Source organism: Hemiscyllium ocellatum, chromosome 15 (assembly GCF_020745735.1).
Source record: "Hemiscyllium ocellatum isolate sHemOce1 chromosome 15, sHemOce1.pat.X.cur, whole genome shotgun sequence".
Taxonomy (NCBI): domain Eukaryota; kingdom Metazoa; phylum Chordata; class Chondrichthyes; order Orectolobiformes; family Hemiscylliidae; genus Hemiscyllium; species Hemiscyllium ocellatum.
Window position 1 is genome coordinate 49,021,052 of NC_083415.1, and position 22,621 is coordinate 49,043,672.

Sequence of the window (22,621 nt, forward strand, 5' to 3'; positions counted from 1 at the left end):
AGGTTCCCATTTCTGAATTGGTTTAAAGCCTTTGTTAAATGAAATGACAATCGTGCTCCTCATATAATGCGTGGGGGTGTGTGAAGTTGCAGAAAGGCGAGCAAAGTTAAACGGAACTTTCCAGCAGGTACTTCATTCCTGAATGGAATCGAAGCGAATGGCAAAAATATTGTCTTGGAGATGAAATGCCAATGGCCTGTAACACATGATTTGTTTGTTTCAGGTCAATTTCTTACTGGTGGACAGAAGCGCGGATAGACGCGAATGAAAGGCGATGATCACTCTCTGGCCTCACTGAGTCGTCTTGTTGATGAATAATACTGAATTGAAGAAGATTTCAGTACATTCCGAGCTCCAAACCTTATTCGCAACGCGCCAGGGCGTTCCACTGAGTAGAAAATGTACCAAGGTCTGACCCTGACAGCGAATCACGGACAGCCCAGCTATCCCCATGAGGTTTCAGGCAGTTTCATCCATTCGCCGACCGCCTCACCTGTCTATGTGCCGACCACCCGGGTCCCCACCATGCTGCCCAGCATACCGTACCTGCAAAACTGCGAGTCGGCCCATCAGAGTCACCACCTGGGCAATCCCACCGGCTGGCCGCAACCGGGGACCGACAGCTCTGCGTTCAACCCCAGCAGCCCACATCCTTCCACCACCTTCCCGTACTCTCACAGCCCCCCCATGAGTCACGGCGCCGGCAGGGAGGCGGCTTACAGCAATCCCTTGGTCATCAGCGCCAGTGGCCGGGAACAGTACGGCAACGCCCTGGTCAGGTCCGTCAATGGATCCTACTCCAGCCCGTATCCCACCTACGTCGGCCCAGAGATGACTTCGAGCTGGCCACCCGGCCCCTTCGAGAGCAGCATGATCCACAGCCTCCAAGCCCGGCAGGTCTCTATGTCTGGGAGGAGGTCCAGTCTGGGTAGGTCACAGACATCGCTTTTCAGGTTTGCTAGAGATACATGGCGTTGCTGAACACGGAACAAATCAATTTGACAAGCGTTGGATCGAGGGGCAGCGGGCTAGTTTTACGAACCCTCGGAGTAGAATGTAACTATGGGGAGTAATATTGCTCCACTTGCACCAAAGCTGAATACTGCATCAGCTTCGGGCAGGTTAAACCATTGAGCCAGTGTGTTGCTGCTGTGTGATAGTGCGGTCCATGTGTGAGTCAGGGTGAGGGTTTTTTTCACTCAGGAATCATGATGATGTCAAATTGGTATGATTTGGAGGTGCTGGTGTTGGACTGGGGTGTGCAAAGTTAAAAATCACACAACACTAGGTTATAGTCCAACAGGATTGTTTGCAAGCACTAGCTTTCGGAGCGCTGCTCCTTCATCAGGTGGTTGTCAAATAGGGAGAGCATTTGGAACTCTGCAACAAGGAATCACGACGACCTCAGGGCAGCAGTGTAGGTAACAACTTGAAATTACATTAAGCAATTGATTTACCGCACTCAGGGCCTGTCATTTCATTCAAAAAACGTGTGCCACATTTCGACTCATGTTGGGGAGCCTTTGTGCTCTGTTTTCTGATGTCGGTGTGCATAGAACTATCTGTCTTCCAAACCCATTACTCAATGACATATTATTCGGTAATAGCGCAAATATTTCCAACTTATGACTTCAGTTCAGATAATCCGTTATTATTAAAAGAGTGTTGGAGATTCTAGAAGCCCATTTGTCTATCTAATTTGTCTGGGATGTTTCCTGAGGTCAGCAATACGCGAAGATTCTTTATTGCAACGGACTGAACCGATATTAATCTCTGTTCACTACATTCGGATAATGGATTGAAAGGGTGGAAACGTTTCCTTTATGCACTAAGCCTCGTTGTATTGATTGAATCTGTATTTGCTCAAATATTGATGTACAACATGGACTGCAGACAGGTATCTCGTAGGCAACCTGTTCAACTTACATTCAGTCGCCCCATTGAAATGCGCGCAATAGCATTGATCTTTTAAATTTGAAACAGACATCCCCTACAAATGCTGTGAATCTCCGACAAAGCGAGTCATGATTTGGAGATGCCGGTGTTGGACTGGGGTGTACAAAGTTAACAATCACACAACACCAGGTTATAGTCCAACAGGTTTAACTGGAAGCACACTAGCTTTCGGAGCGACGCTCCTTCATCAGGTGATAGGTAATTAAACCTTTGGACTATAACGTGGTGTTGTGTGATTTTTAACTTTATACTGAAAGAGGATATCTTTCTTTTTGTAAAACGTGATGCAGTTGAGCAGACATGAACCGAAACGCCTTAAATTCGATTAGATTTTACACGCGGCAGCGAAGAATTCCCATCTCATGTCCTGCTTTCAGTTTGCTGCAATTTCATTTTGCTCCTTCTGCCGGTCTCTTTATTTTTGCAGACCCTTAATATTTTGAATTCTGTTTATTTTAAGCCAGTTGTTTTCTCACCGTCTTCTGTATATTCCAAATGAAGGACTCACGGCCTCTAGCTTTCTTTCCGGGGGTAAAGGTCTAGTCTAAATTTACGCTTGCAGCATTTTGAACAGTCCCTGGGAAGAGATGGGGACTGAGCTCAGTTAACTAAAAGCCCTTTTAGACCTTTATGTTTTATACCTAAGCAAGCTTTTGATTGGAACTTGTAACACACATCATGGATCCGAATTAATGATGGGGCTATAAGGCCAAAACGAAAAGTTGTATCCTACTTTATTCTTGGATCTGGTATTGCGTATTTTAATTAGGAGCTTTTAACTAAGAATATTTTAAGAGACACGTCACATCTATTTAATGCATCTATTCACTCAGCTAGATTTTAATGTCTTGACTTGCATATTTAAATACAGGATCTGCTCTGAAAACGAATCAATATTTAGGAATCAGATATTACGATTATCTTCATTGGAGTTGTGCTTATAACAAAAGAACGTGGCAGCAGACGCCTGAAGAGGGTTAGCTTAGGTCTGGAGGCACCCTGCCCTTGCACATTAAAAATAACATCGTTCCCTTTTATCCATTTGGGCACCTAATGGGGCGCTGAACTGTTCAAAATCGACTTGATTAGTTGGCTTCATACCTGTTTTACCCAGTCCTTATCTTAACAAATATTCAGTTTAGAAAACGTGAGACTGTAATTTATGTCATCGCTTCTAGCGCTGAACAATGGCGATTCCTTGACTCCTCCGGTCATTTTCTAACACTAAACAGTTTTGAGGATGTTTAAAGTAACATTCGAAATTTATGGTTTGCAAGCCTATTAAGCACTTTACTGGATCACATTAGCTCAGAGCAGACTCCTTAAAAAGTTAAGAAGTGCTCTGGCCCCATCTCCAAAACAATCTACAGATACAACCCCTCATTTACTACAGATGAAGAGAGAGCGAGAGACAGTGAAATCTGATCAACCATTTGAAGTATCAAACACACTTCATTACTTGTTAGTACCCAGCGTCGACTTGAAGTGTCATAGATCAGAACTGATGGAAGGATTTCACCCGAGAGATTTTTTTAAACGATAGTGGATGAAAAAAACTAAATATAATTAATGTATTTAAGGTATTTAATATTAGCATATTTAAACGATAAACTATGATTTTAAAAACTCTCTACCAATAATTAAGTAACTTAGATCTTGCTAGTGACTAGTTTTGCTTTCTTTTAGTCAATATATTCTAATATGAATTTTGGTTTTACGCCATCACCTGGTTCAAAAAGTATTTTACACGACCAAGTATGTTGTCAAATTCTTTAGGATCTGCCTGCAGACCTTTAAAGATTCTCATCATAGCAATGCAATGATTCCCAACACAGACCTCCAGCTACTACTAATTGGGACCTCCACACTTGCCGGCAGCACAAAACTTATCAAGATTAAAATTGTTAGGGGGTTGGGGTGGGGGTGGGCGGGGAGTTGTTTTCGAAGCTCTAAAATGTATACTCGTATTATTTGGATGTCGATGTTGTGCACTCACTACAGACACAGACACACACAAATCTGAACAATTTGATTCCAGTGAAATTCCTCTTGTGACCAATCTGATGTAAACTTAGCTTCTTCAGGACTATAGACAGCTTACTGTAACCGCTTCGTTTGATTTTACCATGAAAACGTTTCTCGTTCTTTGCAGGGAAAAAAACAGTAAGGCGATAGAGAAGGGAAAAGCCGAACAAGTTTAATACATCCTTCACACACACACACACACACACATATATATAGATGGAAGGGGATTGTTTATTACACGTTTTGACATCTTGCGGGAATCAATCCAGAATGTTTGACCCGCTTTCCGTCCACAGGCTGTTATTTGTCACCCGAGTGTAATAGGTGTGATTGATAAATCGAGCAGTGGATCACAGAGCGTTCTGTAACACAAATGAGCATTCCATCAGTCTTGTGAGCCAGTCTTCTTGTCGCCACCAGTCAACATCCAAAAACACTTTGATGAAAAACGGGGAAGTTTGGCAAAGCATTAGGATTTCTATCGCCGACCTTGCTCTGAAAATACCCACAATGAAATCTTTTTCTCTCTCTCTCTCCTCTTAAGAGATCACTTCTGCCTTTTATTAAAAGGCATTTTTACAGGGTAGGGCAACCATGACACGTTTGGATGCCATTTGATTTCCATCGGAAGAAAATTTATCGTTCCCAGAACCGTTCTCCCGCAACCAAAGTAACCACTTAGCCCCCCCAGACATGTTTGAACCATAGGACATACCCAGTAACTTACAGTGCGAACATCAGATATGTATCTTCGTCCCAGTCAATTATATACACTTATTATTATCCCGCATACCATTTCTAACATTCTTGCAAGGATGTTTTGCCGTTTATTGGAAAATACACTGAAAAAAGTGCATTTCAGAGATGATTATCGTTATGGCTGCTTATTGGAAGGGAAAGTCGAGACTTCTGTCTGCGATTCACTGCCAGACGCTTGTGTTTCATTTTTTGATTCCCAGACAGGCAGTAAAAGTAAAGACTTATTCCTGTTCTTGAAAAAAAATCTAAAAATGTTCACATAGCCGGTGATCTCCTTTTATCTCAATAACGTATAGAAATTCTAACACTAAGAATTAATTGTTCGACCATGCACTGTCTGGAAAAGAGGGTCATAGAGGGACAAATTCATCCATTTTTGAAATTAAAAAGTGGTTGAAAAATCGGTCATATTGACCAATGATTGATCCATTCCCTGCAGTCCCACCCCTCCCCCACCTCCAAACACACATACACAGACACAAACAAGTTTGTCCTTCTCACTAAATATAAATGGATGCCGCAAATCTGAAACAAAAGCAGAGGTTGCTGGAAAAGTTCAGCAGGCTGTGCAGAGAAATCAGCGTTAATATTTCGGGTACAATGAGGCGTCGACAGTTCTGAAGGTCACCCGACCCAAAACGTTAACTCTGACTTCTCTGCACAGATGCTGCCAGACCTGCTGAGTTTTTTTCCCAGCAACTTCTGTTTTTGAGTCCTTGTCACTGTTCATCCAGTGAAATCTGGTTGGAAAGGAGACATTTCTATGCTATGCAACTTATACCCAATGCAACGGTAGCATGGTTTAATCACCATCAATTTTATCACATGGCCCCAGCTAACTTTCAGTTTGTGGTCGAGTTGGTGAATAGCCATTCTAAAATCGGTTCGCCCCAGAAATAGAAGACGTAGTGAGGAATTTGGTTTGAGGGCGAATTATATTTTGTATGATGTCCTGTGTTGAATGGTGTTAGAACTGAACCAGGTGGACACTGGGCCAATGGTGAACATTCTGCGAGCGGATTATTCCGTGACAACCCAGCACTGAAATTCAGGTTGGCACGGTAAATAAATAGTTTTCCCTAAAATGTTGGAGACAATTGCCATCAGTTGCTTTCCAACTATGAAGTGAATGTAAGATAACATACTCCAGGATCAAGCAAGGTAATAAATCATGTAATTTATTAGAGGTAGAACTCATTTTTTTAAGAACACTTTTTTTTAACAGGATGCATTTTTCCCGACAGTCACAAATCTCTATTATGCAAACCAGATGTCACTGATTTTCCCTTTCACCACTCCCCACCACCCCTCTCGATTTTTTTATATATATAATAGAGATGTTGGAAGATTTCCCCGAGGGCCGGGAGTGTGTGAATTGCGGGTCCATGTCTACTCCGCTCTGGAGACGGGATGGGACGGGCCATTATCTATGCAACGCGTGTGGATTGTATCACAAGATGAACGGGATGAACCGACCGCTCATTAAACCACAAAGGAGATTGGTAAGCAGGCCTGGTTGATCTTTGCTCGTCCAGGAGTATGCCTCAACAGTTCAGAACGTCTCCCAAGCGCCACTCCTTTATCTGTCATAGAGCCCACTGTTTTGTCAAGTTGAACAAAGACAGGCGGCCTTTTCCACGTCGCCTCTTTTCCACCCCATATAAGGAAAACTTTGAGCAGAAAAAAACTAAAGGACTTTGTTCCCGTCTGAACTCACTCGAAAGATCATTTCAACTGATTATCTTTCCGGTTAAAAACCTGTGACTTTCCCCTCTCTTTTATTGCCAGAATATGTTTAATGGTGGTCTGGAAGGCAAATCAAAGCTTCATTAACTTTGGGATGTGGGATCTGACAAGAAATTGACAATTGATGGTTGGGCTTGGGAGGGTGAGTGAACGTTCCACCACTAAATAACCAAAGGCAATCCAGGTTCATTTATTTTCGAGATTAAATGAAATTTATGTCACATCCTGCAGAAAAAAAATGTATTTGACTGTCTGTCTTCTATCACTATTCTGTGTGGAATGGGGCTGCAAAACAAACTCATAATTTTTATGCCTTAAATAACAACACTACATCACAATGTTGGGGGTCAACAACTTCCTTGACAAGGTCAGAGTTGTGAAGAGGCACCCTTCAGAGGCCCATTCCCCATTTTGAATAAACTACTTAGGCCTTGACAATATAAATTATTTTAGCCTTGTGCCTTTCAATAGCAAGAGGGGAACCTTGATCCTTTATCTCAGGGTGAAAATAACACACACCAGTGTGGCTCGGGTCATTTTTGTTGCACAAGCCATTTAAGCTTCTAATAACAAATAGCTTGCAAATTAAAATGTAGCACTTGCAGGAAATTGAGTGGTTCATTTCTCAATATGGAGTGCAATATGGCAACACGATGAGACAAGTAGTGAGGGGAGAGTCACAAACATGAAATGCTAAAGTACAGCCTTTGTGACATCCATTCAAAATAATTTTGCCAGTTGTTAAGTGACAACAGTTGTGCGATAGAAACTGAGATCATAATAAATAATAAATCGAGGTGACTGTAACATTATTGTTAGCTTATGCAAATCTTTTGTTTTTTTTAGTCATCATCGAGACGAGCTGGTTTGTGTTGCACTAACTGCCACACCTCTACAACAACCCTTTGGAGAAGGAACGCTGAAGGGGAGCCAGTGTGTAATGCTTGTGGACTCTACATGAAACTTCATGGGGTAATAGTTCTTTACTTTTTAAATTAAATAGATCTGATGCTATAACACCTTGCAACTAATTAACAGCAAACTCTAAACACTTTATTAATGCTAGTGCTTCTTCCCAATAATCACCACCTCCATCAATGGTTCTTCTTTACCTGTTATTTTCAATTGGAACTTGTTAAATAGAAACTGTAATGTCTGTCAAATCATTTTATGCTCTCCACTCAATCACAATTATAACAAAATGAAAAGATCATGTTTATTCCAATTGCAAGTTGAGTAGTTATGCAGTTTTATTGAAATGTTTTTTTTTAAATGTGTTATATAGAATTGAATAGACTATACACCCACCACAGGACGTTTATTTCCTACTTCTGTATATGCTTATCAAAACAGTCCATGAATGCATCCAGGCAAAAGTGAGGACTACAAATGCGGGAGATTAGAGTCCGAGAGTATGGTGCTGGAAAAGCACAGCAGGTCAGGCAGCATCTGAGGAGCAGGCGAGTTGATGTTTAGGGCAGAAGCCCTTCATCAGGAAAGGCTGATGAAGGTCTTTTGCCCGAAACATCGACTCTCCTTCTCCTCAGATGCTCCATCAGTGCATCAATCCTATTCTGCTTAACTAATCTTCGTGGAAACATATATTCATTATTGTCTGGAGATAGAAGGCCTTTTGAATTCCCTATTTGATTTCTCAGTGATTATCTTATATTGATGTCGTCTTGTTTTTGCTGTTGTACACAAGTGTAAACATTCCCTCTACTACTCTATGGATATTCCACATGATTTTAGAAGATCTCTATTATTACAGACTTCACCAACACCTTTCAAAAGAAAGGCAATCTAGCTTATGCATCTCTTCCTGCCAGATGAAAAATCACATTTCTGATATTGTCCTTGTAAATCATTTTTGTGTTGCATTTCTTTCATGTTTCTAAATGCTTTGTAAACATGGTGATCAAAACTGTAGGCAGTACTCCTAAAGTATCAACTACTCAAGGCTCTATGGTTCAGTGGTAAACTTTCCCATTTTTCAATTCTATCCCTCTAATAAACAAATCTTCATGTTTGTTTTACTTTGTTAATGTAATTAATAGATGAATGATTTTTTAAAAAAATAATAAGTGAAACCTAGACTACAATCTTGCCTCTGAATCTGAGACTTTAATTTAGCTCTTTAATCCGATTAACTTTCAGCAGATAATGCAAAGATTTCTGGAAGTTGTTCCAGTAGTCATAAGAAAGCTGTCGAACTTAGTGAAGTGATTGGAGTCAAGTGTAAAATTATCAAGTGTAATATAGATTGTTTCCCTGTAAAGACCTCTTACATAAAAATTGGTTGTTACTTTGACAACCAGTTATTTCAAATTCTTCTTGACAGGTTTTCATGATTTCAGTTTCACTGGAATTTGAATTAATTTTTAAAATAAAGTTGGATTTATAGCTAAATTATAATTTATAACTAAACTATAACTATATACAAAGGGCAGCATGGTGGCTCAGTGGTTAGCACTGCTGCCTCACAGTGCCAGGGACCTAGGTTTGATTCAGCATCAGGTGACTGGCTGTGTGGAGTTTGTACATTCTACCACTGCCTGCATGGGCTTCCTCTAGGTGGTCTGATTTCCTCCCACAGTTCAAACATGTGCAGTTTAGGTGGACTGGCCATGCTAAATTGTCCATGGAGTCCAGAAATGTGCAGGTTAGGTGTGCCAGCCATGGGGAATGCAGAGTTACAGGGTAGGTGGGGTAGGTCTGGGTGGGATGCTCTTAAGTATGGACTCAATGGGCCAAAAGGCTTGCTTCCACACTGTAGAGATCCTATATCATTGTAACAATTTGTGTACATTTTAAGTTAAGGTGGCATGTTAGCACAGTGATTAGTTAGCATTGCTACCCCACAGTGCCAGGGACCTGGGTTTGATTCCAGCCTTGGATAACTGTCTGTGTGGAGTTTGCATGTTCTCCCCATGATTGCGTGGGTTTCTGCCAAGTCCCCTGTCCTCCTTCCAAAGATGTGCAGGTGAGGTGGATTAGCCATGGTAAATGTGGAGTTATGGCAATTGGATAGATATTTGGGTCGAATGCTTGATTTGCCGAATTGCCTCACTGCACACTGCATGTATTCTATGTGTACATTTCAGGAAGGCATTGTCCACTGTCCAAATAACAGACTGTTTCATCAGAGTGTGTATCCATGGCATACGTACAAAAGTATTAGATTGACTTGACATGTTGGCTGTAAGGTTAACACTAATGCCGTCAGAATGGAAACTAGTTGTCATGAAACCTGATGAGAGAAGTCAGATTTCTAATTTCATTAACCTTATAGAGTACAGTAAAATATCAAGTTTTGTCCAAGGAATCTTGAATTTGTAGATGGTACCAGACTGAATGCAATGAAGTATCAATGTGTTAGAAACCAAAGGAGTTTAGACAAGTTAGGTTAAAAGGCAGAGAGGTGGTAAATAGAGTGTTAATATGGATGTGACAAATCTGGAGACTAGGTGAAGAAAGCAAGAATGTGGATAACATAGCAAATTTTTTTTGCAACTGAGCTGGGAGATAGGTTATTAACATACGTGTTTTAATGTTTGATGGAGGTGAAGAAAACAAACAAATTGTATATCTCGGGGTGTCACTTATTGAAGTCACTTTAATCTGATTTCCGTGAAGAAATATCTGAAGGACTGTGACAAGTTTGATTGCCACATCAAAAGGAAATTTAAGATAAATTAAATAAGTATTGATTACCAGGTTGATTCTAGGACTTAGAAGATTAATTTATGAGCAAACACGATTCTATACAGATCCTTTAATTTGTGGAGATCATAGAGGTCTTTCAAATTTAACTGACTATTGTAAATTTTGATGCAGGCACAGAAGCACAGAGCTTAATTAATATGGACCACATTTCAAAATTAAAGTTGGCAAAGAAATGGAATTTTAGGTGGTCTGTTTGTGAGAAAGAGCTTTAGATTATCCATGGCTGAGATGAAACAAAATTCCATGGCAGATATTTTTAGAGAAGAATGAAATGAACTGATGAAATGAATTGCTTTTAGAGAAGGAAAAAGAAAATTTTAGTTTTAGGATCTTGGTAAAGAAGGCCCAATTCTTCCTTCCCTAAATAGTCATGTGTTTTGACAAAAGACAGAGTTTAAAAGTACAGAGATATTGATGGAGATACCAATGTTAGAAAATGTTTACTTTCTAGATTTGGCGTGGGACGCACAATTTAATATTTGTTTCAAGTTTGTGGAGTCTGTCTGATGTAATTGGATGTTTCACAGCTAGCAGGTAATGAAATGAAAGAGTCAGGCAGATCACATACAGAGGTGGAGAATGAAAGAACGTGCTTGCATTGATATAACAGGTTAACATTCCCTCCTGATGCTTCAAATCACTTCACAAGTAATTCATTATTTTTGAAATATACTCATTCCTGTTCAGTAGTTAATTACAGTAGCCCAGTTTGTTCACAAAAGTAAGTGGATTAAATTGCTAGTTTAATGGTGAAGTGATGAATTGTAGTTGGGACCTCAGGAGAACTTTGTTGTTCTTCACAAAGTGCCATTGCAACAGATAGGCAATGCCTTGGATTAACATCATTTTTGTAAGGCAGAATAACTGACAATGCCTTCACATTTAGAAGCAGGACTTTAACCTGTAACCACTTGACTCAGAGACTGCACCTAGCTGTCTGCTGTCTGTAAAGTCTACTCACTAAGGGATCAGATTCACTTCAACTCATTCAAGAGCTGGTCATTGGGTTTGATTTAAAACATTTTCGTTTGGAGATTCTAAACTGTTGAAAATAAACAACATAAATTTCAACATGTTTTATTTTGATTTTGAAATGAATAGTATGCATACTTAGTATGAAGGTTATGTAGAAAATATATCCTTCAATGTCTGAGCCATATGCTGAAGCATGTCATTCTTACAGCAGAATAATGTCAACTATTAAGAAATGGTGCATTCAGTGGAATCATTAAACACAGAAGGTGGAACACAAAATAATCAACTATTAATTCCAACTAATTGGCACACATTGATCTATCTCATGGTCTTTTTAACAAGCCTATTCAAATGATTTGGAAATGAATGTATTTTATAGAGTCATAGAGAGTACAGCACAAGAAACACCCTTCAGTCCAACTCGTCCATGCCAAACCAATACCCTAACCTAATCTAGTCCCATTGCCAGCACTTGGCCCATATCCCTCCAAACCCTTCCTATTCAAATACCCATCCAGATGCCTTTTAAATGCTGTAATTGTTCCAGCCTCCACCACTTCCTCAGGCAGCTCATTCCATACACGCACCACCCTCTGCATAACAAAGTTGCCCCACAGGTCCCTTTTATATCTTTCCCCTCTCACCCTAAACCTATGCCTTCTAGTTCTGAATACCTTGCCTGTTTACCCTGTCATTGCCCCTCGTGATTTTATAAACATTTATAAGGTCACCCCTCAGCCTCCAATGCTCCCAGGAAAACATTCCCAGCCTCTATTCAGCGTCTCCCAGTAGCTCAAATCCTCTAACCCTGGCAACATTCTTGTAAATCTTTTCTGAACCCTTTCACGTTTCACAACATCCAATAGGAAGGAGACCGGGATTGCACACAATATCCCAAAAGTGGCCTAACCAATGTCCTGTACAGCTGCAACATGACCTCCCAACTCCTGTACTCGATACTCTGGCCAATAAAGGAAAGTATACCAAACACCTTCTTCACTATTCTATCGACCTGAGGCTCTACTTTCAAGGAGCTATGAACCTGCACTCCAAGGTCTCTTTGTTCAGTGACACTACCCAAGATCTTCCCGTAAAGTGTATGAGTCCTGCTTTGATTTGCTTTCACAAAATGCAGCACCTCGCATTTATCTGAATTAAACTCCACCTGCCATTTCTCAGCCCATTGGCCCATCTGATTAAGATCCTGTGGTAATCTGAGGTAACTTTCTATGCTGTCCACTCCACCTCCAATTTTGGTGTCATCAGCAAGCTTACTAACTATACCTCCTATGTTCACATCCAAATCATTTATATAAATGACAAAAAGTAGTGGACCCAGCACTGATCCTTGTGGCATACTATTGGGCACAAGGCTCCAGCCTGAAAAGCAACCCTCCAACCCTACCCTCTCCTATCTTCAAGCCAGTTCTGTATCCAAATGGCTAGTTCTCCCTATATTCCATGACATCTAGCCTTAATAACCATGGGGAACCTTTCGAACGCCTTACTGAAGTCCATATAGATCATGTCCACCACTCTGCCCTCATCATTCCCCTTTGTTATTTCTTCAAAAGGCAGAGTCAAGTTCATGAGACATGATTTCCCACACACAAAGCCATGCTGACTATCCCTTACCTTTCCAAATACATGCAAACCTTGTCCCTCAAGATTCCATCCAACAACTTGCCTACCACTGATGTCAGGCTCATTCGTCTATAGTTCCCTGGCTTGTCCTTACCACCCTTCTTAAATAGTGGCACTACATTAGCCAACTTCCAGTCTTCCAGCACCTTACCTGTGACAATTGATGATACAAATATCTCGGCAAAGGGTCTAGCAATCATGTCCCTAGCTTCTAACAGAGTTCTAGGGTACACTAATCAGATCCTGGGGATGTATCACTGGTGAAGACACAAGCAATCTCCCAGAGGTAACAGTGGCTGAAGGACCTGAACTGAAGGGAATTTATAAATGCCAGGAATTGGTGTTGGAGAGACTGTTAGGTCTGAAGGCTAATAAGTCCCCGGGGTCTGATGGTCTACATCCCAGGGTACTGAAGGAGGTGGCTCGAGAAATCATGGATGGGCTGGTGATTAATTTCCAGAATTCGATAGATTCAGGATCAGTTCCTACGGATTGGAGGGTGGCTAATGTTGAACCACATTTTAAGAGAGGAGCAAGAGAGAAAGCAGGAAATTATAGACCAGTTAGTCTGACCTCAGTGGTGGGAAAGATGCTGGAGTCAATTATAAGGGATGAAATTACGACACATCTGGATAGCAGGAGCAGGATAGGTCAGAGTCAGCATGGATTTGTGAAGAGCAAATCATGCTTGACTAATCTTCTGGAAGTTTTTGAGGATGTAACTCTGAAGATGGACAAGGGAGATCCAGTGGATGTAGTGTACCTGACTTTCAGAAAGCTTTTGATAAAGTCCCACTCAGGAGGTTAGTGAGCAAAATTAGGGCGCATGGTATTGGGGGCAAAGTACTGACTTGGATTGAAAATTGTTTGCTGAAAATGTGTTGCTGGTTAAAGCACAGCAGGTTAGGCAGCATCCAAGGAATAGGATACTCGACATTTCGGGCATAAGCCCTTCATCAGGAAAATTGTTTGGCTGACAGGAAACAAAGAGTAGTGATAAAAGGCTCCCTTTTGGAATGGCAGGCAGTGACCAGTGGGGTACTGCAGGGATCAGTACTGGGATCGCAGCTTTTTACAATATATATTAATGATATAGAAGATGGTATTAATAGTAACATTAGCAAATTTGCTGGTGATACAAAGCTGGGTGGCAGGGTGAAATGTGAGGAGGATGTTAGGAGATTACAGGGTGACCTGGACAGGTTAGGTGAGTGGACAGATGTATGGCAGATGCAGTTTAATGTGGATAAATGTATGGTTATCCACTTTGGTGTCAAGAACAGGAAGGCAGATTACTACCTAAATGGAGGTTAAAAACAATGACTGCTGATGCTGGAAACCAGATTCTGGATCAGTGGTGCTGGAAGAGCACAGCAGTTCAGACAGCATCCAAAGTGCAACACAATCAGCGTTTCAGGCAAAAGCCCTTCATCAGGAATAAAGGCAGTGAGTCTGAAGTGTGGAGAGATAAGCTAGAGGAGGGTGGGGGTGAGGAGAAAGTAGCATAGTGTACAATAGGTGAGTGGGGGAGGGGATGAAGGTGATAGGTCAGAGAGGAGAGGGTGGAGTGGATAGGTGGAAAAGGAGCTAGGCAGGTAGGACAAGTCATGGGGACAGTGCTGAGCTGGAAGTTTGGAACTAGGGTGAGAGTGGGGGAAGGGGAAATAAGGAAACTGTTGAAATCCACATTGATACCCTGGGGTTGAAGTGTTCCGAAGCGGAAGATGAGGCGTTCTTCCTCCAGGTGTCTGGTGGTGAGGGAGTGGCGGTGAAAGAGGCCCAGGACCTCCATGTCGTCGGCAGAGTGGGACGGGGAGTTGAAATGTTGGGCCACGGGGCGGTGTGGTTGATTGGTGCGGGTGTCTCGGAGATGTTCCTTAAAGCGCTCTGCTAGGAGGCGCCCAGTCTCCCCAGTGTAGAGGAGACCGCATTGGGAGCAACGGATACAATAAATGATATTAGTGGAAGCGCAGGTAAACTTTGATGGATGTGGAAGGCTCCTTTAGGGCCTTGGATAGAGGGGAGGGAGGAGGTGTGGGCACAGGTTTTACAGTTCCTGCAGTGGCAGGGGAAAGTGCCAGGATGGGAGGGTGGGTTGTAGGGGTGCATGGACCTGACCAGGTAGTCACGGAGGGAACGGTCTTTGCGGAAGGCGGAAAGGGGTGGGGAGGGAAATATATCCCTGGTGGTTGGAGCTGGCGGAAATGTCGGCGGTTGATTTGGTTTATGCGAAGGTTTGTAGGGTGGAAGGTGAGCACCGGGGCGTTCTGTCCTTGTTACGGTTGGAGGGGTGGGGTCGAGGGCGGAGGTGCGGGATGTGGATGAGATGCGTTGGAGGGCATCTTTAACCACATGGGAAGGGAAATTGCGGTCTCTAAAGAAGGAGGCCATCTGGTGTGTTCTGTGGTGGAACTGGTCCTCCTGGAAGCAGATATGGCGGAGGCGGGGGAATTGGGAATACGGGATGGCATTTTTGCAAGAGGTAGGGTGGGAAGAGGTGTAATCCAGGTAGCTGTGGGAGTCGGTGGGTTTGTAAAAAATGTCAGTGTCAAGTTGGTCGTCATTAATGGAGGTGGAGAGGTCCAGGAAGGGAAGGGAGGTGTCAGAGATGGTCCAGGTAAATTTAAAGTCAGGGTAGAATGTCGATTTTGCTGCATTTTGGATGCTGCCTGAACTGCTGTGCTCTTCCAGCACCACTGATCCAGAATACTACCTAAATGGAGTCATGTTAAGTAAAGGGGCAGTACAAAGAGATCTGGGTGTTCTTGTACACCAGTCAATGAAGGCAAGCATGCAAGTACAGCAGGTAGAGAAGAAAGCTAATAGCATGCTGGCCTTCATAACAAGAGGGATTGAATATGGAAGCAAAGAGGTTCTTCTGCAGCTGTACAGGACCCTGGTGAGACCGCACCTGGAATATTGTGTGCAGTTCTGGTCTCCAAATTTGAAGAAAGACATTCTGGCTATTGAGGGAGTGCAGCATAGGTTCATTTGGTCAATTCCTGGAATGGTGGGACTATCTTATGTTGAAAGATTGGAGCGACTGGGTTTGTGTACCCTTGAGTTTAGAAGACTGAGAGGGGATCTGATTGAGACGCATAAGATTATTAAAGGATTGGACACTCTGGAGGCAGGAAACATGTTTCCGCTGATGGGTAAGTCCCGAACCAAAGGACACAGCTTAAAAATAAGGGGTAGGCCATTTAGGACAGAGATGAGGAGAAATTTCTTCACTGAGAGTGGTGGGTGTGTGGAATGTTCTGCCCCAGAAGGCAGTGGAGGCTCAGTCTCTGGATTCATTTAAGAAAGAGTTGGATAGAGCTCTCAAGGATAGTGAAGTCAAGGGTTATGGAGATAAGGCAGGAACAGGATACTGATTGAGGATGAGCAGCCATGATCATAATGAATGATGGTGCAGGCTCGAAGGACAGAATGGTAGCTATTGTCTATTGTGTCACAGAATGCACCTATTGTCTATTGTCTATTATCCACTTTTATGCATTTCAAGACATCCAGCACCTCCTTCTCTGTAATGTGGACATTTTTCAAGATGTCACCATCTATTTCCCCACTTTCTATATCTTCCATATCCTTCTCCACACTATTTCCATCTGTTAGAGCTGCTGATCTTCTTCATATAATTTATCTCACATAAATTATACAAAATGGTAACAAACACCTCCTAATAGCTTGGTTATGCCAGTAGTATTGGTTACTACAGTCAAGTGACTGGAGGAGTGATTATCTATATATATCATAGGTTGACGTATAGTCACAGTTGTTGCATTTTGTTGTATTGAAAGTGTTTGGCATAGATGTTCATACCCACCTACATAGAATTTTCAGTACTGTAGAGCACCTTGGAATTTAATGAAACATATATTGACATTTTAACACATTTTGATTGCAAAGCAATTACCTTTAGTAACTCAATAGTGTGAGATTTGTAGCTCATCAGATTGATAGTGAAGTTAAAGCTCATGAACATCCTGCCATCTTCAGGGCACAAAAGTTACAAGTGCTCTGGGGTTTGAACAGGTTCCATAGAAATTGTACCAAAAGCATAATATGTCTGGTATTAATGTGAATTCATGTTGAACTTATGGCAACATGCAAAGCGATATCCTATTGTGTTATATGGGATTGGAGTTAGTTATGTTGTGTTCATACTTTGCAGGTACCACGCCCACTGGCCATGAAAAAAGAAAGCATCCAGACAAGGAAAAGAAAACCTAAGAACGTTACCAAATCCAAGGGTTCTTCAGGTATAAGGCTGACTTGTGCTTCTACTTTTAATCATTTCTCTGTGGTATCCCATCACTCTCTCGCCAAGAGAAGGTGAAAACTTACATTGCTAGGCCAGTGGTGCTGGATGGTAGGAGCTGCATGCATGAATGTCTTGCTTTCTACAGACATGTAATTGATAGTATCAGAAAATTATCTTTGCAATGCTTGGTGAATATGTTGATGGTCCAGAACTGTGCTGCTCTTGGTCTTTAGCCAGACTTAACCCTATCCAAAAGTATTCATTCATAAATGTTAAAATTTGACATTCTTCTTGTGTTTTCAGGCTGTATTCTCTTTTGTTCAATAGTCACACATTAAAGGTCACAGCCTTTCACATTAATCATACCTTTAACCTTAAATGTGTATAAAGCAGTAGAATCATTTTTTTCCAAGCCCTCCATTATCACCTTAGGTTATACCATAGTGAGAAATGGCAGAAACAATATGTAATCAATCTGGCATGTGTTGAAAAGGTTTGGGTAGTTTAGATTAAATAAAGCAAAACACACTGTGTGAAATATTTAAGTTGATGTTTGAGTATATCACATAGAATATTTTTGAATGGGGAAGTATGATATAAAATATCCAGAAAGTGGTTCAGTACAGACCATGACTCAAGAAAAATGAATTAAATCCCTTACCAAACCAAGAATGGGTATTTTCATATTTTTTGATATCACAAGAGAGATACTCCCAAGTAATATAGAGGAAGCAGATCTATTATGAGGCCCTATGCACATCATTAGCAATTACATTTGTTTTTGATAGATTCCATGATGTACAGAGGAACCTCAATTATCCGAAGCTCACAGGAGGGGGGGGTATTTTGTTTAGTTAATCGAATTCCGGATAATCAAATGCCAGATAACATAGTTTAGCCAAGCATCGGAACCTTGCGATCTTGCCAGATAATCCGATATTTGGATAATCAAATGCTGGAATATTGAGGTTCCTCCGTAAACACTCTTACCAATATGCCCCAGCTATAAGTTAGGATTGTGTAAATGGTATGCCAATCCCAAAGGCCGAACTGAAACTGTACGCCATTCATACTCCTGCTTTTTCCCATTTCTTCATACAAATTGTAATGTAACATGCCAGTGATATGCAAGGGAAGCACCTAGAATCCATACATTGTGGAAAGAGGCTTACTCAGCTCATAAGATCTGCAGCGATCCTCTGAAGAGCATCCTACCCAGATCCAGGCCCCTACCCTATCCCCCGAAACCCTGCATTTTCCCATGGCCATTCCACCTAACCTGCTTATCTTTGGATTGTGGAAGTAAACGAGGGCATGCGTAGGAAACTCACACAGATACAGGGAGAATGTGCAAACTGCACACAGACAGTTTCCTGAGGATGGAATCGAATCTAGGTTCCTGACACTGAGAAGCAGCAATGCTAATCACTGAGCCAGCGTACGGCCCTTGAGATTCAGCAATGGTGGATTGTTTTCAATGGTACACAGCCAAAGGCTGACAATGTGGCAGAATAGGAGAGCTATGAAAGAGCATTCTGGGGAAACAAGGAATCTCTGCATCATAGCTGCAAGCTACCTGCTCAACGCCGTTGTCATTTTTTATTTGTTCATGACATGTTTCTGGTGCAGGCTAGCCTGGCATTTATTTTCCATTCCTCGTTGCACTTTAGAAAGAGGCGGTGAGCTGCTGTCGTCTTAAACTACTATAGTCACATGGTGTAGATAACCCCCCACAATGTTGTTAGGGAGAGAGTTCAAGGATTTTGATCCAGTGGTATTGAAGAATGGTATGTTTATCGGAAGCAATCTTTATTCTTCCGAATGCTTTGCAGGTTTGGAATCTGCTAAGGAACATTGGCGAGTTGTTGCAATTATAAAAAGGTTGCATACTGCTGCCACTATGATTGCCAGCCAAAGGCGCTGCTTTGTCCCAGACAGTGTTAAACACCTTGAGTGTTGTTGGAACCGCAATGGCCAAAGCAAGTGGATAATATTCTATCACACTCCTGACTTGTGCCTTGTTGATGGCTAACAGTTTCTGAGAAGTCAGGAATAGAGTTACTTACTGCAAGATTCTTAGCCTCTGATCTGCTCCTGTAGCCACAGTATTTATTCAGTGAGTCCAGTTCAGTTTCTGGTTAATGACAGCTCCCAGGTTGTTCAGATTGAGAGCACAAAGGTGATACAGGTGTTTTTCAAAATTAAATTTCACTTGTAAATATTCAGTTTCCATTAATTTTACTGTATTGATGTGAGAGAAGTACAGACACACCTCATGGCTACAGCAGAGATAGGACATTTCCTTTATTGTGGAAGAAAGAATGGATTTTTTTTGTACATTCCCTTTTGAATGTTCATGTTATTGTTCAATGTTGTACTTATCATTCTGTGGGACATGTGGGAACTTGCAGGCTCAGGTGACCTTCTAATTTTTTTTTTAAATTAACAATTTAACCAGATATTTCCCAATCATCCTGTTTAGAGCTGTTGCATCACACTCTGGAGCAGGTGGGACTTGAATCCAGGCCTCCTGTTCTTAGGGACACTAATACTCTGCCAAACAAGCCTCTCTCTTCTATATTGTTCATGATTGTCAAAGATCATGGACAGCTAGGACAATGTAAATTTCGTGGGTGGACACAAAGTCTTCTGAGGACTCTGCCAGCCAACACCCTAGATACTCATATTGTCAGGGGTCTTTTATTCCTTTCTTGACTGCCCCTGCCCACAGTCAGGATACCATACCCATCTCATTTCACTCACCCATCTTTTGGCTTCCTCTGGTTCCCTCATCTACTCCTCCGTCAAGTCAACCCCACGTCACAGTCACTCATTTTTTCACACTGACTCAACATCTGCAGTCCAAGGAAGAATAATTTCGTCAGTACTCCCCTCTCTTTTTGCTGTAGAGTGAATGAAAGCTGCTGACCTTAAACACAACTACAAAAAGCCACCTTTAAGTGACCATGAACAGACGCCACCTTATCCTGATGGTAAGACATGATTGAAAAACTAGTTTGACACAAATGACTGTTTGTAAAATGTTAACCCAGAGGCCAGGACGAGGCTTGGCGCACCAATGAACTTACCTTCACAGCTCAACCCACATTCAGAAAATAGAGATATCCCACCTCATTAGGCCACTCCACACACCGATTCGCCACTCCTCAGACTCTGTAAATGCTCAGCCTCCCCCACCCTATGATTAAATAATTGCAAATATTTTTGAGTAGACTTTGAGGTCTGGTTTCATAGTCAGATGAATAATTCATTCTTGTAGGAGGACATGAGTAAAATATTTTTCCTTGCTGAAGACGGTGAGAATGTTTATCAATACAATCAAGCATGATGTACAATTAATTTGGAAATCTCAGTAGGGTAGTGCTATGACCATTATATTACTGCTTCTGGGAACATTTTACATCCTTTCTGATTTATTATTGCATTGCCAGATTGACTTCTTTGCTGGCAGTTCTGCATCTTCAATCAACAAGTTATGCGTCTAAGCCACAGTTGAGTACATAATCTATGCTAGGGCTTTAGTGCAGTTACTGATAGGAGTGCTGAATTGTTGGAATTACTATCTTTCCTAGTACTATTTGAATAAGAGCATGGACTTCCAAGATTCGTGCTTCAACTGACGCCACCTAGTTAATCATTTACCTAATTTTCTGTTTGTCAGGTTTTTCTATATGCAAAATTGGTTGCTTGCAAATTCTTCAAAAATATCTAACAGGATGGAAAAATCTTTACTGTACTGGATGAAAACAGTCAGACATGATGCAAAACAGACTGCCAATCTACTGTCATTTTGCAAAACAAGCATTTCCAATTTGGTTATTTCATAATTTACTTCAGAAGCTGCGATAGTTCTGTCTACATTAATTGAAAGAATGTCTCAATAATCAAATATGAATTAATTATCTTTGATATATGTCATGCTGACAATAAGTTGAATTAATTCCCAAATTCTGTTTTCTTCAAGGGACAGCTTCAGGAACCAATTCCCCATCTTCTATGTCGAACTCTGAAAATGCATCAACTATCAAAACTGAATCTGATCTGGCCTCATCTCCATATGCAGGTCAAACAGTTGTGTCTGTTTCTCAGGTAATGTAATGAGGAAATGTAATTTCCTTTGGTATGAAATGTAATCAAGCATGTAACGTAAGAATGCAATTACATAAAGCAGGTTGATTGATTAATTTAGTAGTTGGATGAAAATAAACAATTGCTAAGTGTTTGTATGTGATTGAAAAATTCTTAAATACAGTTTTATGAATTTTATAAATGCATTAATGAATTTTATTTCATTAATGGATTTATTTTAAATGAGTGAAGTACTATTATCTTCGTGACTATATAATAATGTTGTAGTTATATGAAAAAACAGATTTATATTTCAAAGTTGAAAGCACAAAACTTAGTTGGAAAGCAATAAATATATATATGGTACAGTGAATTATTCTTTGCATCATTACTGGAACAAGTTTAATGATTCTTATTTCTGTAGGCTCCACCCACAGCTATGTTAAGTCGAGAAGACTTGAACCGTGGTCCTTCACAGTTGAAATATGTACCTGAAGATTATTCTTATACCTCAGCCACTGCGATCCCACAGACTGGAGTTAATGTTCCACTCAGACAAGACTCTTGGTGTGCTTTGGCACTGGCATAAAGTATGATCTTACAAATTTTCTACTTTATCGTTTGGAAGACCCAGATACCTGAAGGAGTTGAAAGAAGTAACTTGAAGCCACGTATTTGTATTGCATATTTCTAATTGGTGAAATGTCACAAAAACCTCACATACCTGACCATCCCTACAGACACACTTGATTCCGGATGTAGGTACAAGCTTTATTGTGAATCAGTAATTTTCGACATCCCTGGCAACAAGCGATCAAGTGAAACGTATGCTGTTCATCTCAAATGTGAATGAAATCAAAACCATTCTTTCAAAGTGCCTTCTTGGGAACTATTTGTGAGTGCAATTAATTTCATTAGGTCAGCAGTAATGACTGATCCTGTTAGGCTGAATAACTTAATAATTTAAAGGGAAAGTGTGAACAGAAATTATTGTATGTTTTGTTGAAATATTAGTTCTTTCGATGGACAGATATTTCACTTCTGCTTTGAATATTTTAATGTTATACTAAAAAAACATTCAGTTCCTTTTTTGTAATTAAACTGTTAAAATATTTTGCCTCTTTAAAACCAGATGAAGCAATTCGCCTATAATCTATAAATATATATTAAAATTCAAGGCTTCCAATCTCTACACAGAAATATACAAAGATTTGTTAATCGGGTAAAAAAGATTGAACAGCATTTGACATGTATATTATGTTGTAGAAAGGTTGTGTTAACAATACTAATGTTTTGCATATCCAAAAAAATACACAAGCTGTAACTACCTTTGAGACACTGTTTTAAAATGTGTTGTGAATAAAAGTGTAACCATGACAGAATTTTTCTACCAATTATTATCGAAGAGCTAAACTTTGAACCACATACTTATTA

General features: G+C 40.9%; 1 protein-coding gene across 1 annotated transcript; it reads left to right on the forward strand.

Moving 5' to 3' along the window:
• Positions 1 to 346: 346 nt before the first annotated feature.
• On the forward strand, positions 347 to 22,085 carry gata5 (GATA binding protein 5). The gene is made up of 6 exons (XM_060836103.1): positions 347 to 928; positions 6,076 to 6,242; positions 7,333 to 7,458; positions 17,009 to 17,096; positions 21,084 to 21,208; positions 21,612 to 22,085. Exons 1-6 carry the CDS (start codon positions 400 to 402, stop codon positions 21,774 to 21,776), a joined length of 1,200 nt encoding a protein of 399 aa, XP_060692086.1. The 5' UTR covers positions 347 to 399; the 3' UTR covers positions 21,777 to 22,085.
• Positions 22,086 to 22,621: the final 536 nt, after the last annotated feature.

Excerpts from the sequence above, each read along its gene's own strand:
- gata5 (XM_060836103.1), top strand. The coding sequence starts at position 400 with ATGTACCAAGGTCTGACCCTGACAGCGAATCACGGACAGCCCAGCTAT. Across the intron at positions 6,243-7,332 it reads TTAAACCACAAAGGAGATTG|TCATCATCGAGACGAGCTGG; the intron begins GTAAGCAGGCCT and ends TGTTTTTTTTAG. Across the intron at positions 17,097-21,083 it reads CAAATCCAAGGGTTCTTCAG|GGACAGCTTCAGGAACCAAT; the intron begins GTATAAGGCTGA and ends GTTTTCTTCAAG.